Here is a 14246-nt window from a genome sequence, read left to right as displayed (position 1 = left end):
GGGGGGAAAAATATGTGAATATGTTTTCATTGTTGACTGACCATCGCGAGATGGAATATGCAAAATCCCAGAAAGATTTACGGCACCTCAGTGTATGGCGGGCCATGATGGCGGAATTTAGGGTCGATGAGACCGTAGCGAATTGGGTGAAGGCTTTTTCGATATTTACGGCAGTCATGGGTGAACGAAAGCCGGAAGTACTGACCGAGTTGTCCTGTTACCAGAATAGGATTATGGATTTTTATACTATGTATGAGGGGGACGAGTGGAAAGGATATGACATGAAATTACGAAAAGCAAAAGAGTTTGATACATCTTTGACCTGGGACTGCCTCGACTCGGTGTCATGGCACAAGCAGCTCTTGCCTGGTGCGGCGGGTACGTCCTCGGCGGGCGGGAGCGGGTCGGGGTCAGTTCGCCAGAAGCCTGCGGTGCCCTTTCGAGCAGGCGCCGGTGGGGAATTTCAGCCCAAGACCGGTGGAAATGGCGGCAAGCGGGGGTTTGTTGGGGCTTCAATAGAGGCAACTGTAGCAGGCCCCAGGGAACATGTAGGTTCAGGCATGAGTGTGCGGGCTGTGGGAACTCCTCACATCCGGAGAGTAGCTGTAGATCTAAGAACAGCGGAACGGGAGGAAAAGGAGGGTCTAAGCAAGAATGAGGTGATGCTTGGGAACCGATTGCCTACACCTGTCGATATCATGGCTCTGACTCCTTGGTTGAACAAATACCCTGATCATGTATCCGCCGTGGTGTTGAGGAATGGATTCCTATATGGCTTCAACATCCCGGCGGGGGATTTTCGGGGGGACTCCTTTTGTAAAAATCAGTTATCTGTCCAACAGAACCCAAGCATAGCAGCAAAGAAAATTTCCAAAGAAGTCGGCTTGGGGTGGGTGGCGGGGCTTTTTCATTTGCCCACCGGTGGCGGATTTCGTGTGTTCCCCGCTAGGGGTGGTTCCAAAGAAAGACCCTGGGGAGTTTAGACTGATTCACAACTTGTCTGCCCCAAGAGGTTCCTCGGTGAACAAAGCCATTGACCCGGATATTTGTTCGGTGCGGTACGCATCGTTCGACGATGCCCTGGCCATATTAAATCACCTAGGCCCCGGAGCGCTGATGGCGAAATCGGACATCGAATCGGCATTCAGGTTGCTCCCGGTACACCCGCGAGACCAGCGCTTGCTAGGTTTTGCGTTTCAAGGGAGTTATTACATGGATAAATGCATGCCTATGGGTTGCTCCATTTCTTGTGCATATTTTGAAATGTTCCGCTGTTTTTTAGAGTTGGCATTCACCGAGGCCACGGGGCATAGGCACGTTATGCACTATCTAGATGACTTCCTGTTCTTGGGAGCGGCCGGCAATGTGAAATGTGCGCAGGCGCTGCAGGATTTCTGCATCCTCATGCGGGAGTTTGGAGTCCCATTGGCACCAGGTAAGATGGTTGGACCATCTACTTTACTGGAGTTTCTGGGAATTGAGCTCGATTCTGTGGAAGGATGTTCTGTTTACCGAGGGAAAAGGTGGCCAAGTTTAGGGCTTCCTTGACGCAATGCCTGGGCACGGAGAAAGTGACCCTGCACCAGTTACAACAAACAGTGGGTCAGCTTAACTTTGCCTTAAGGGTGATACCAATGGCCCGCCCCTTCTCACGCTCCATTGCACAAGCTATGGTTGGCCTCATGGAGGGACACCACCGTACAAGACTGTCGGTAGAGGTTCGCCAGGACATGCGCATTTGGTTGGCATTTCTGGCAGACTTCAACGGTCGAGTTGTGTGGAACAAACCTCCAGCATCTTCGGATGAACTAGGTTTGTGGACCGACTCAGCTGGGAGCGTGGGATTTGGCGCCATCTTTGGTAACCGATGGTCGGCACAAGTATGGCCGACGTGGTGGCACTCCAGCGGTCTGACAGGTAACATTGGGTTCTTAGAGCTATTTCCCATTTGGGTTGCTCTGATGGCATGGCCAGACGACTTCAGGGACCGCTCGGTGGTGTTTTGGTCGGATAATATGACTGTGGTTGAGTGCATTAATCAGCAGGCAGCCCGCTGCAAGTGGGTCTTGAGATTGTTGAAAGAAATTGTTTTACGTTGCATGAAATTGAATGTACAGTTCAGGGCAAAACATGTGCCAGGCGTACATAAATTTTGCAGCTGATGCACTGTCTCGTTCACAAATGCAGGCTTTCAGGGGCCATCTACCCACAGCGGACCTAGTGGCGGCACCATTCCCCGAAGTGCTATGGCTAATCGGTGCCCCGGATTACAAGACCTTGTGGCAGCCAGCTTAGCTCCCAGGACAAGGAAAGCTTACGAAGGAGCGTTTCGTTCCTACTGCACATTTTTGGGTCCGACAGGGAGACAGAGCTGGGGGCAGGAGGAATCCTTCCTGGGGTTACTGGTTGCGCTGCACAGAGAAGGCCGATCAGCGGCAACGGCCAATAGACATAGGGCAGCCATTTCGTTCATGGCACAGCTGCACGGCATAAGTGACCCGACGTGTTCCTTTTTGGTTAGGAAGGCACTCCGCGGCTGGCAACGCCTCGAGGGTCGCAAACAGGATACGAGGCGCCCGATTGGCTTAGACAGATTGTCTCTGCTTTTAGCAAAGCTGGATGAGACGTGCTCCTCCCCTTTCGAAGCAGTTCTGTTCCGGGCAGCTTTCGCCTTGGCATTCCATGGGGCTATGCGGGTAAGCGAGCTCGTAGCAAGGAACAAGAAGGATATGGAGGGAGGCTTGTGCAGGGATCACCTACAAATAAGGGGTGATTCGATGGTAATCTCGGTAGCCAGGTCCAAGACAGACCAGGGAGCTATGGGAGATAGTGTTGTTGTGCAGCGCGCACGAGGGTCTCCCACTTGTCCGATAAAGTGTTTAGAGGAATACTTGGCACTGAGGACGGCTAGTTGGGGGGGGAGCCTGCTTAGGCAAAATGATGGCACCCCACTGACGAGATTTCAGTTTCAGAGGGTGCTAGCACTGTCAATCGCTGCCGCGGGCATGGACCCGTGCGATTTTGGGACCCACTCATTTAGGATAGGGACTGCTACTGAGGCTACGGCCCGGGGTCAGAGTGCGGAGGAAGTAAAACAGCTGGGCCGTTGGTCCTCGAATTGCTTCAAAAGGTATGTGCGATTGCACATGTTGTAAAGATCAATTGACATGCACTCACGCTTCTTGTCTTTTGTTTGAATTACAGTTTTGCGAGCCTGTCACGCGGGGCAGAATTGGAAGTCGACCCAACATCAGGAGACCAGCGGTCGAGGATCACCGACTGGCGAGAGAGTGGTATGGGTCGTGGGTCACTCATATGTGAGGCGCGCCGGGGACGTATTCAAGGCAGGTGACGCGACTGGTGAATACGGGTACAGAGTGACCTTCCATGGGAAGGGCGGGCTCTGTTTTGACCAATTTCAATCGTTTTTCGAGGGTCTTTTAGGGCGGCAAAGGTCACCGCCATCTATAGTCATAGTACACCTGGGGGGCATTGACTTAGTGAAGCTGGGAAGACGAGTGTTATTAGAACACATCCTGTCGGCAGTTGGCTGGCTGGCTAGGAAACTCCCGGGGTGCACGATTGCCTGGTCCCACATGATCCCCAGGAAGATTTGGCGGGGGGGGGGTCGTTCAGTGTCAGCGTTGAACCACTCAGTGAAAAGGGTCAACAATAAAATTGGGAAATTGTTTCGCTCCGCGCAGTTGCATAGCATTCCTCACGGGTGTATTCGGTGTGATCACATGTATCTGAATGATGGGGTTCACTTGTCCAGGGAGGGGAATGATTTACTCATAGGAGACTTCATAGCATGGCAAAGGGGTGTGAGGAAGCATGACCTTTAGGAGGAGTGGGGGGGGCGGATAGTCGGTCAATTATCCGGCCTGTGGCGGTAAGGTCATGATCGGTGAGCAGTAATTTCAAGGTCCCTAGAGGGGGGCGCCACCCAGAATGGATGGGAGCGCCGGGGGGGGGCGGCCATTGGCCCCTTCCACGGGGAGGCGGCACCCACTAAGGATGGGTCGCCTAGGGGGAGACGGCCATAGGCCCCTCCCAGGGGGGAGGCGGCTAGATGCCCCTCCTATGAATTTCCCGGGGGCCAGATATCCGCGACGGTGGAAGAGAGTGTGGGGATGGGGGGGGAGTCCACGCTGTCCTTCCTACAGATACCTCACACGGGAACTCGGACGACCTTTAAGATGGCGTCGAGTGAAAGGGGGCCCCCACGACAAGGGAAGTTACAGTTGGCAATGAGGGTAAAGTCCTCTGCGCATGCGCCACTCACACCGTGAGGGCGGGATTTTGGTAGTAGGGATCTGACACCGGTTAAGACCTTGCCGTTGGCCCTTAATGCTAGGATGTACAATTTTAATTTAGAATGTATGCATTTTCAGGATGCTAGACTCGGCTAGGAAACCTTTGTATTAGAGATCTGTTAAGGTTAGCCAAAGAACATGTCTTCATCAAAATGTAATAAAAGTAAAATTGTACATAATTCATGAAACTTTTATTTAATGTTTTAAATTCGGTTTCATATTTTAATAAATACGGCCGGGAGGTAACTCCCCCCGCCTTCCAAAAGTTCAAACCTGTGTCTGTCTTCTCCCATTGGGAAGTGGTGTTGGGAGGGGGTGGCGGGCATCCCGGCCATATAGAAAGTTGTTTTTTCTGCCCTCAACCCTTTTGCTTCTAAAGCCTGTCTTGGATCGCATGAGTGGGTATAGCTGACAGTTAGACTTTGTGAATTCCTCTCAGACAGTCACACAATCAAGAGATTAGGTGTTCCTCAATGGGCCATCTGGTGGCAGGATGGAGGCTGAAGCTAAACACAGCCCCACTTAAACCTGAAAATCCTGCAAAGGGCCTAACAACCTTGTATTGTCACTGCAACCAGCTTGGGGCCAGGGCAGGGGAGTCAAGAAATTCCATGCACTAAAACTGTTATGAACTTCAATATACCCCATATAGGTCTAGGTAGTTACACAATCTTTAACCTACATCTGTCCTACCATTGTTCTACATAACGGGTCTGGCGCTGACCTTTTACCTAGTTAGGTGCTACACGACTGTTGTGTGGTTTTCTCCGAAAACTAGCCTCATTTATTATACATGAGGATTCTCAATATCACAGCAGGATTAGAAGCTTCTGCATGATAACTTTGTATAAGGGTCAACTCTATCGTCATCTTCGCCCAAAATGTCCATAGTAAGCTTCTAGGTAGAACCCCTGAGGGTACGGTTCGGGTATATAGGCACTACACCTTCGCTGGGCAAACCTGAGGGGAAAAAGGCTTCCATGCTGACATGCTGATGTGAGATGCTGCGGTTCTGGCACACAGACAATCCAGCCAACATTGGCCTGACATCCCTCATGGGGTGTCGATCTCGAGACCAAGACGGGGTCCTTCGTTCTCTCACATCGGGTAATGGATTTGACTATATCCTGAGGGGATTCTAGGCTACAGATCTACATATATGGTAGGTACACACAGGTACATCTAGTTAGGGTTTGCAACATAGGAGTACGTATTATTGCTGTCATGTATCCATATACCTGCATAGATTCATTTTTGTAGCTCCATGGTAGAATTCTACCTTTTCTTCACTCTGCTTCTGCTCATAATCGTATATATCTGTTTCTATCTAATGTTTGGTTCAGCACACGTATTTTACACTAGAATGACACTGGTTCAATGAATGCTTATTGAAAACGTCCCCACCGTTTATTCTGTGTATCTCTCTGAGATAAAGTGAGCACAGTGACTTAGCAAAAAGTACTATACTGTTTCCACGATCCCTGAGGGGTCAGGGTTGTTATGCACGATAGTTGCCAGAAGATGTTCGCACTGTGGTAAGAGGGGTTTATAGTGGTACTGTGAGCTAACTGGACTAACAAATTAACATATCTATCCTATATAGATTTGTAGGAACTAGATGACAAATCTTTCCAGAAATTTCTTTCACCTTCTAGAAGATATGAGCAAGAGTATACATAGGACCTTCAGACCCACTCTTCAGTTCACTACTGGACCCGTGGAACAACTCTCAGAGGACTTCCTGCTGCTGTGACCTGTTGTGCACTCTACCAGACTGCTGCTGTACCTGGGTGGAAGGATTTGCTTAACCTCAGAGACCAGCACTGCTGTTCAGCCCTGCACCCAGGACTACCAGAAGTGACTCCAAGGGCTATCTTGCTGACCTCTTGTTCAGAGCTACAGGGGCATAGGGACATAAAGGGTTCCCATCATCTTAAACCTGCACCTGGACCCAACCTGAATGATTTCTGAACCCCCAAAGGAGTCTCATCAGTTCTAGACCCTTGGTTGTGGTGCAAAATGTGCCCAGATGGACAATTTCCCAAACTGAGGACTTAGACAAACATTTACCAAAAGGTGCTCTTAGAACAAGGATGCGGCCATGACTGGACTTTTTGGATTGCCTTTGCAGATTTGCCTTCTATATTTTCCTCCACAGCAGAAAATTAATTTCAGTGGTCCTTCACCAAAGGTGTATCTGACCTCATAGTCTTCGGCTTCAGCCCTCTGCTTTGTCCCGCTGCAGTGTTTAGACTTGCTTTTCAGCGACTAAGTACAAACGCAGAAACCTTTACTGCGGCTCCATCCAAAGTCCATCCGACGATGATACTGAACTTTACCTTTATGACATTTTTTCTTCAAGAATTTTTTTAAGTGTAAGGGTAATTGCTGACCTGACCCGCCTTAACTTTTGACTGTGACCCAATCTCATGCGACTAAATGTCCATGATTGGAACTTTGAACTTTTAGGCACTCGTTTGTACTAAAAACTACAAATCCATACCTTTGTTTTTACTGATTGGATATTTGTAATTTTGGTGGCAAACCATTGAATAAACTTTACACTCTTTTGCTTAATTGATTTAGTATTTTTCTTGTATTGTTTTGTCACTTTATTACTCATGGCACTTGTGTTACTGCCTCTATCATGGCAAAGGGACACTATGTACTAAGACGACATAGATAATTCATGTCACAAATTTTGATAATAGGTTATGTCTTACAGAGACCTGTAAATGTTTTTCAGGCTATTAGGATCTTAGAACATATAACAATAATTTCTTTATCAGGCATTTTATCTTGGGACAATTTATTTTCCTTGGCTACATGTTGACTTTATTTCATTGAGGCATGGTACAATGTAGTTTTAAAGAGTCATTGGAAGATGTATTAGTTATGAGTGTTATGTATGAAGTGTGTGCGTGTGATGAGTTTAATTTAGTTTGTGAGGGTGAGACATTTCTCTTATGTTAATACTACATGTATAAGTCACTATATTCTAAAATATATATTGCAATCATGAATGTATAAAGACAATTATTTGATTTACTCTACTTAAAAAAGTTTTTTGTCATTAACATCTGGATTTGACACTTTAAATAATGCAGTGAATTGGAGGTGGTAGTTTTTCTTCCTTTTGCACTCTATTCCCTGTCCTGCTCCAGAAACAGTTGTTAGTTTGGGGAACCATTTGTGTCAGTCCAGACACCTCCATCACACACTGCTGTTAGCAACCCTTCCTTCAATATTCTGTTTCACTTTTACTCTAGCCATTCTCTTCTGGATTAAAAATTATGGCCCAATTTATTAAACCCCCAACTCATTTAAAAATGTCATCATCTCCACTAATATCAATTGCATGCCACTGTCCACGACTAATTCTACTGGCATACCCTGCTTTACCAAAAATTCCTCTAAAAATTGTATGACTTTTTTGTGTTCTCTTTTCAAAAATTATCTAGAGTGTTGAAGGAGACAGAGAAATGTCAAGAGTCACTTTATTTGAATTGCCAGATCCATGTTCTATTTCTTTTGGAGGATAACTTTAAGTTTGTATGTGTTTTATCACTCCAAGCACTTTATGCATTGCATCCCCATACTTTGCATCACTTTTTCGATCTGCTCTCAGCCCCGGCATGGCTCTTCTTTTCATGGACTAATAGATCATATCTGCTCAATTTATCATTGAATTGATTCTTCACTGTTTCACCTGTTTTCTGCATCACATTCCCACCAATTTCCTATTGCACTGGACACTCAGTTGATTCCATCACCAATCATCTGGGCCCAAGTGCCTCTCAAGTTCAGCTGCACCTGATTTGGCAAATGTTTACAGCTGGAATCAGTTTGTCCAATGTCATGGAATATTGAAAGTGGCACAAATGTTAAGTTTTTTAAAAAACAGAAGATGATTAGAGATAGAGTCATACTTACTAAGGTTCCAGTTAAAACAGTGATTGTTGATACAATTTTAAAATTTAGCATGAGCCCTGATAAAGTGGGGTGTTAGTTATGAAACATGATTTGGAAAGGGAAAAATGCAGTCTAGAAATGATGAAACGATTATTAAAACTACTTTTAAAAAATTGAAGATTAAGACTCTGAATGTATAATGATGTTCATGGCTTTAATGGAAAGCATGACAATAGCCTTCATGACACCCTTATCTGTTACACCGGTAATGTAATGAGAATAAATATATGCCTCCAGATTTTATCTCTTCCACTCAAAAACATCTTCCTCAAAATCTTTAGTTGTCTCTGCAGCTAAAATAAGAGTTAGAGCTCCTTGGGTTCAACTTCTTCTGTCACTCGGAAAAAAGAAAGTAAAAACATGGACTCCTTTGAGTAAACATTCCCAAATGTGCTACTTTCATTAGGACTGCGGACACTGCACCAGTTAACGGTGGACGTTCCACTCTACTGAATTTGAACCGCTCACACTTTCTTTGCATTCCATATTAATTCATTATTTTTATGAACTGGGCACATTAAATAGAGAAGTAAAAGTAACAATCTGCATATTCCAACACACAACCCTTTGGTTTAACCTCAACCTTTGATGCTTTTTTCTTCTGAAATAGAACACCGATGAACTTAAGGGCCAGCAATCATCAGAAATTAATTATGCCATCCAAGTTCTTCTTATCTGGGCCATTGTGCAGAACCGAGGACAGTTGGCAGAAATCCTATGGACAAAGGTAAGGAACACTTCACCTTCAAGGGAGTAACTTTGAATATGAGCATCACCAAATTTGACTTACAACATTAAAGACTGCAGAACATCAGCCACAAATATTTTGTCAATGTGTGTATATGTAGCTAGGTATAGATATATTATTTCTAACTCATTTACTTGACAATATATATTTTAACAAGTTACGTAGATGTAGGTTTAAAAATGATACATCTATACTCACCCTTATGTACTTATATTGACACTATAATATTAGTCGATATTCTGAAGTCGATCTTTTTACAGGCATCACAATTCCTGATTCACCTTTCGTAGCTTGGGGCGTGTGGATGCTTTACTCCAATCCTGCTTTCGCTGAGCAAATTTTGAGAAAGAAACAGTTCCAGGTGGTCACAGAGTGTCAGCGTCACTTTACATCTCTTGAAAATGAACCACATGATCGGACATGACAGCAAATCTACATTGCCCCTAAATCCTTAAGCTCTCTGGTTGTTTGGAGTTGGTAGGAGCCATTTTGAATCGCTGGGTAGACATTTCCTAGTGTTCCACGGTATCCTTTCTATGCAATGTTGACACAATGTTGCAGCAGCCAGGACCTTGCTACTTGGATTCATGAATCATTGGAGAACAGTTGTTTCTTTAAGAGATTGTTTTATAACAATTTTGGGAAACCAAGAAGGTTATGCAGAATTAGGTTTTTATAGTCCCTACTGGGTAGTTATATTTAGGACCACATTTCCATCTAAAATGGACTCCTCTGTTTGCTAATAACTTTGGCACCATGTATTGAACCATCACAAAACTTCCCAAAAAAGGGCTCATCCACCTCTGCTTCTTCCCAGAATGTTTTGGAGTGATTTGTCAAGCAGGGGCTGTAAAAAAGGAGGGGTCTCAAATTCTGTTTCCTCATGCAGTCGTCCATAGGAAAATTAGGCACAGCTATTCCCAAAACGGCTGAATGGAGCTACACCAATATTGGCAGAAAGCTAGATCTTGGTTAAAAAAGTGTGCTATGTGTAATTTGGTGTAAATCCGTGCAGTCGTTTTGAGTAGTTAAGGTTCACATTTTATGCATATAAATGTATCATGCTGCAGAGAATCAGCAGAGTTGACACAGCTAAAGAACAGATATGAATGGCTGCCACCACATCTACAAAGATGTGGCATCAGCCAATTTAGGACCTGTTCTTCACAGACACGGTCGCTTCAGACGCTGCTCCCCGTTCTGCCTGCCACCTGAAGTGCTTCTGCCTCCTCGCCTCGCTCTTTTGCCTGCCATTGCCTGCCTCGAGATCGCAAGTAGCCATTAATGCTAGACTGCCTGAGAGGCTGGAACTTTGATGAGCATTGTTTTACCATAGAGCTCTGTTTGCCTAACTACGCTGTAATTTACATTTTAAAATTGCTGCGCTGCCTGTCTAACTAATTGCTGCCTGATTTCTCGGGTGCCACTGCCATCTGAAACGCGTTATCAATCTCTGTGCCCCAATCCGGTTTCGATTTTGGGCTGAGGCCATTTTGAGCTTGCTGTTGTTGTTGTTGCTTTCTGTGCCTTCCCTGCCCAGATCCCCGCCCAGCTCCCGCCTCCCAGCTGACCATCCGTCCCTCTGACACCATAAGCCCCGCTCCCCCACTGCAGCGCTGTGACCGTCCTGTTCTTCACAGACACGGTTGCTCCAGACGCTGTTCCCCGCTCTGCCTGCCACCTGAAGTGCTTCTGCCTCCTCACCTCTCTCTTTTGCCTGCCATTGCCTGCCTCGAGATCGCAAGTAGCAATTAACGCTAGACTGCCTGAGAGGATGGAACTTTGATGAGCATTGTTTTACCGTAGCGCTCTGTTTGCCTAACTACGCTGTAATTTACATTTTAAAATTGCTGCGCTGCCTGTCTAACTAATTGCTGCCTGATTTCACCGGTGCCACTGCCATCTGAAACGCGTTATCGATCTCTGTGCCTCAATCCGGTTTCGATTTTGGGCTGAGGCCATTTTGAGCTTGCTGTTGTTGTTGTTGCTTTCTGTGCCTTCCCTGCCCAGATCCCGCCTCCCAGCTGACCATCCCTTGCACCTCCCCCTCTTCTATCCGCATATGACAGATGTTTCTGCGTGCAGCGTTCACGCGCAGCGGTCGCGCCCCCATGCGCGCCGAAGGTGCGCCAAAGGTAAGCCCGTCTACGCCCGTCTGCGCCTGGACCGCGCCCAGCGCCAGACCCCCTGGCCCCTGCAAACCGCACTCCTCCCGCATATAGTATGACGCCGCCACCCTCTCAGCCCTTAACCCGGGACGCACACCACAATGCTACAAAGCTGTCCCAGGACGTACCCATGGTCCCTTCACCTGCCACTCCTGCAAATTCACCAGCATCAAGACCCATACCTCATCCACTAACCCCATACACAGCTCCGGCTCTAACCACCTGAAGTGCATCCTGCTGAACACCCGCTCAGTCCACAGACACGCCACTGAACTCTGGGACCTACTCGACACTACATCACCGGACGTCGCCTTCCTTACTGAAACATGGATGAACGCATAATCAACACCCGACATCGCCATAGCCATCCCGGACAAATATAAGATCATCCGAAAAGACTGCATCGTTCAAACAGGAGGAGGCATCACCATCGTCCATAAGAACACCATCAAAATCACGACCAGCTCCGACGATAACCTTACAACCGCTGAACACCTCCACTTCCAGATCCACACCAACCCTAGGTCCACACTCAGAGGCACCCTCATCTACAGGCCTCCAGGAAGCCGCAAACAATTCAGCGAAGACATCACTGACTTCATCAGTCCACACGCCCTCGCCTCCGAGAATTACATTCTACTAGGAGACCTCAACTTCCACCTGGAAAAGAAAAACGACAGCAACACCACCACCCTTCTGGACAATATGGCCAATCTCGGACTCAAACAACTTGTTGACACCCCCACCCATGTAGCCGGACATACGCTCGACCCAATCTTCACCTCCAGCAAACACATCTCCTTCGATCGCACCACAGCTCTCCATTGGACGGACCACAGCTGCATTCACTTCAGCTACAAAACCACCTCGACCCACAACCCACCACAACCTATTCCCCAAAGAAAATGGAACAAAATCACCACCGACCAACTCCTCACATCGCTCAACCAAAACCCACCCGCCCTCTCATCGGACACAAACCAAGCTGCCATCAATTTCAAACAATGGATCACTCACAGCGCTGACGAATTAGCACCCTTGAAAAACCATCACACCAAACAAGACAGCAAAAAGGCCCCCTGGTTCAACGATGACCTTAAGAAATCCAAGAAGCTATGTCGTACTCTCGAGAAAACATGGAGAAAAAACCCAACCACCGACAACATGACCACCTTCAAGGCAGGCACCCGCAAACACCACCAGCTGATTCGATCCACCAAGAAATCAGCATTCAAGAATAGACTGGACAAAAACGCCCATAACAGTAAGGAACTATTCAACATCGTCAAAGAATTCACCAACCCCACCGCAGCCTCAAACGACATCACTCCCTCCCAAGACCTCTGCGATTCGTTATCCTCCTTCTTCTACAACAAAATTGCCGACATGCATAACAGCTTTGAAAACAGTTCCAACAAACAATCCTCTCCACCCCCCTCAGAACCTAAAGCGCCCTCTAACAACCTCAGCGCCTGGAACCCAATCACCACTGAAGACACCATCCGCCTAATGAATTCCATCCATTCTGGCTCGCCAACCGACCCATGTCCCCACCACATCTTCAACAAAGCAGACTCCATCATCGCACCCCATCTCCGTGATGTCATCAACTGCTCCCTCAACTCTGCTACCTTCCCTGAAAGCTGGACACATGCCGAAGTCAGCGCCCTCCTGAAGAAACTCACAGCAGACCCCTCTGAACTTAAAAACTCCTGCCACATATCCCTCCTCCCATTCCCGGCCAAAGTCATTGAGAAAGCCGTCAATAACCAACTCTCCGCATTCCTCGAATCCAACAACTCCCTCGATCCCTCACAGTCCGGCTTTCGAGCCAAACACAGGACCGAAACCGCCCTCATCACAGCAACAGACGACATCCGAACACTACTGGACAACAGAGAAACAGTGGCCCTCATTCTACTCGACCTCTCCACCACCTTCGACACTGTATGTCACAGCACCCTCATACAACGCCTCAGCAGCATCGGCATAAAAGATAAAGCCTTGAACTGGATCATCTCATTCCTAGCTGGGAGAACTCAAAGAGTCCCACTTCCCCCATTCAAATCAGAGGCCACCAAAGTCATCTGCAGGTTACCAGAAGGATCATCACTCAGTCCCACCCTCATCAACGTTTACATGAGTTCACTCGCTTCCATCACGCTTCCATCACACAACCTTAACATCATCTCCTACGCTGACGACACCCAGCTGATCCTTTCCCTCACCAAAGACCCCAACACCGCCAAAACCAATCTTCACGAAGGCATTAAAGAAGTAGCCGTATGGATGAAAAATAGCTGCTTAAAACTTAACTCAGACAAAACGGAAGTACTCATCCTCGGATCATCCCCCTCTGCCTGGGACGACTCACGGTGGCCTTCGGATCTGGGCTCAGCACCCTTACCCACAGACCACGCACGTAACCTAGGCTTCATCCTAGACTCCTCACTCTCAATGACCAAACAAGTCAACGTCGTCTCATCCTCCTGCTTCAACGTACTTCGTATGCTCAAAAAAATCTTCCACTGGATCCCCGCCGAGACAAGAAAGACTGTCACCCACGCACTGGTTACGAGCCGACTAGACTACGGAAACACCCTCTACGCCGGAATTACAGCCAAATTACAGAAAAAACTCCAACGCATCCAAAACGCATCAGCGAGACTCATTTCGGACATCCCTCGCCAAGATCACATTACCGGCCACCTGAAAGACCTCCACTGGCTTCCCGTCAACAAGAGAATAACATTCCATCTCCTCACCCACACACACAAGGCTCTCTACAAACTAGGGCCCGAATGCCTCAACACTCGACTATCCTTCTATACACCCACCCGCCGACTAAGATCCTCCAATCAAGGCCTCGCCGCAGTTCACCGCATCCAAAAACCCACCATGGGAGGTAGATCCTTCTCCTACTTGGCAGCCAAGACCTGGAACTCACTCCCCACTCACCTCCGCCTTACACAGAACCACATCTCATTCAGAAAAGAACTTAAAACCTGGTTATTTGATAAATAATGAACCCCCTCCCCAAGC

At 47.3% G+C, this 14246-nt stretch overlaps 1 protein-coding gene across 1 annotated transcript in view; it reads left to right on the top strand.

Annotated features, from left to right (window-relative positions):
- The window catches only part of LOC147693339 (transient receptor potential cation channel subfamily M member 2-like), a 1947553-nt gene that overhangs the window by 848965 nt on the left and 1084342 nt on the right, over nucleotides 1-14246 (top strand). Inside the window, exon 10 of the mRNA XM_086935940.1 lies at nucleotides 8899-9015. Within this exon, the coding sequence (XP_086792066.1) occupies nucleotides 8899-9015 (117 nt within the window). The remainder of the gene's footprint in view (nucleotides 1-8898; nucleotides 9016-14246) is intronic.

The sequence above is a fragment of the Lissotriton vulgaris genome, chromosome 8, assembly GCF_964263255.1.
Source record: "Lissotriton vulgaris chromosome 8, aLisVul1.2, whole genome shotgun sequence".
In the NCBI taxonomy this organism is placed as follows: Eukaryota; Metazoa; Chordata; class Amphibia; order Caudata; family Salamandridae; genus Lissotriton; species Lissotriton vulgaris.
Note: the sequence above shows the minus strand (reverse complement) of the source record. Positions and strands in the feature narration are given on the sequence as shown.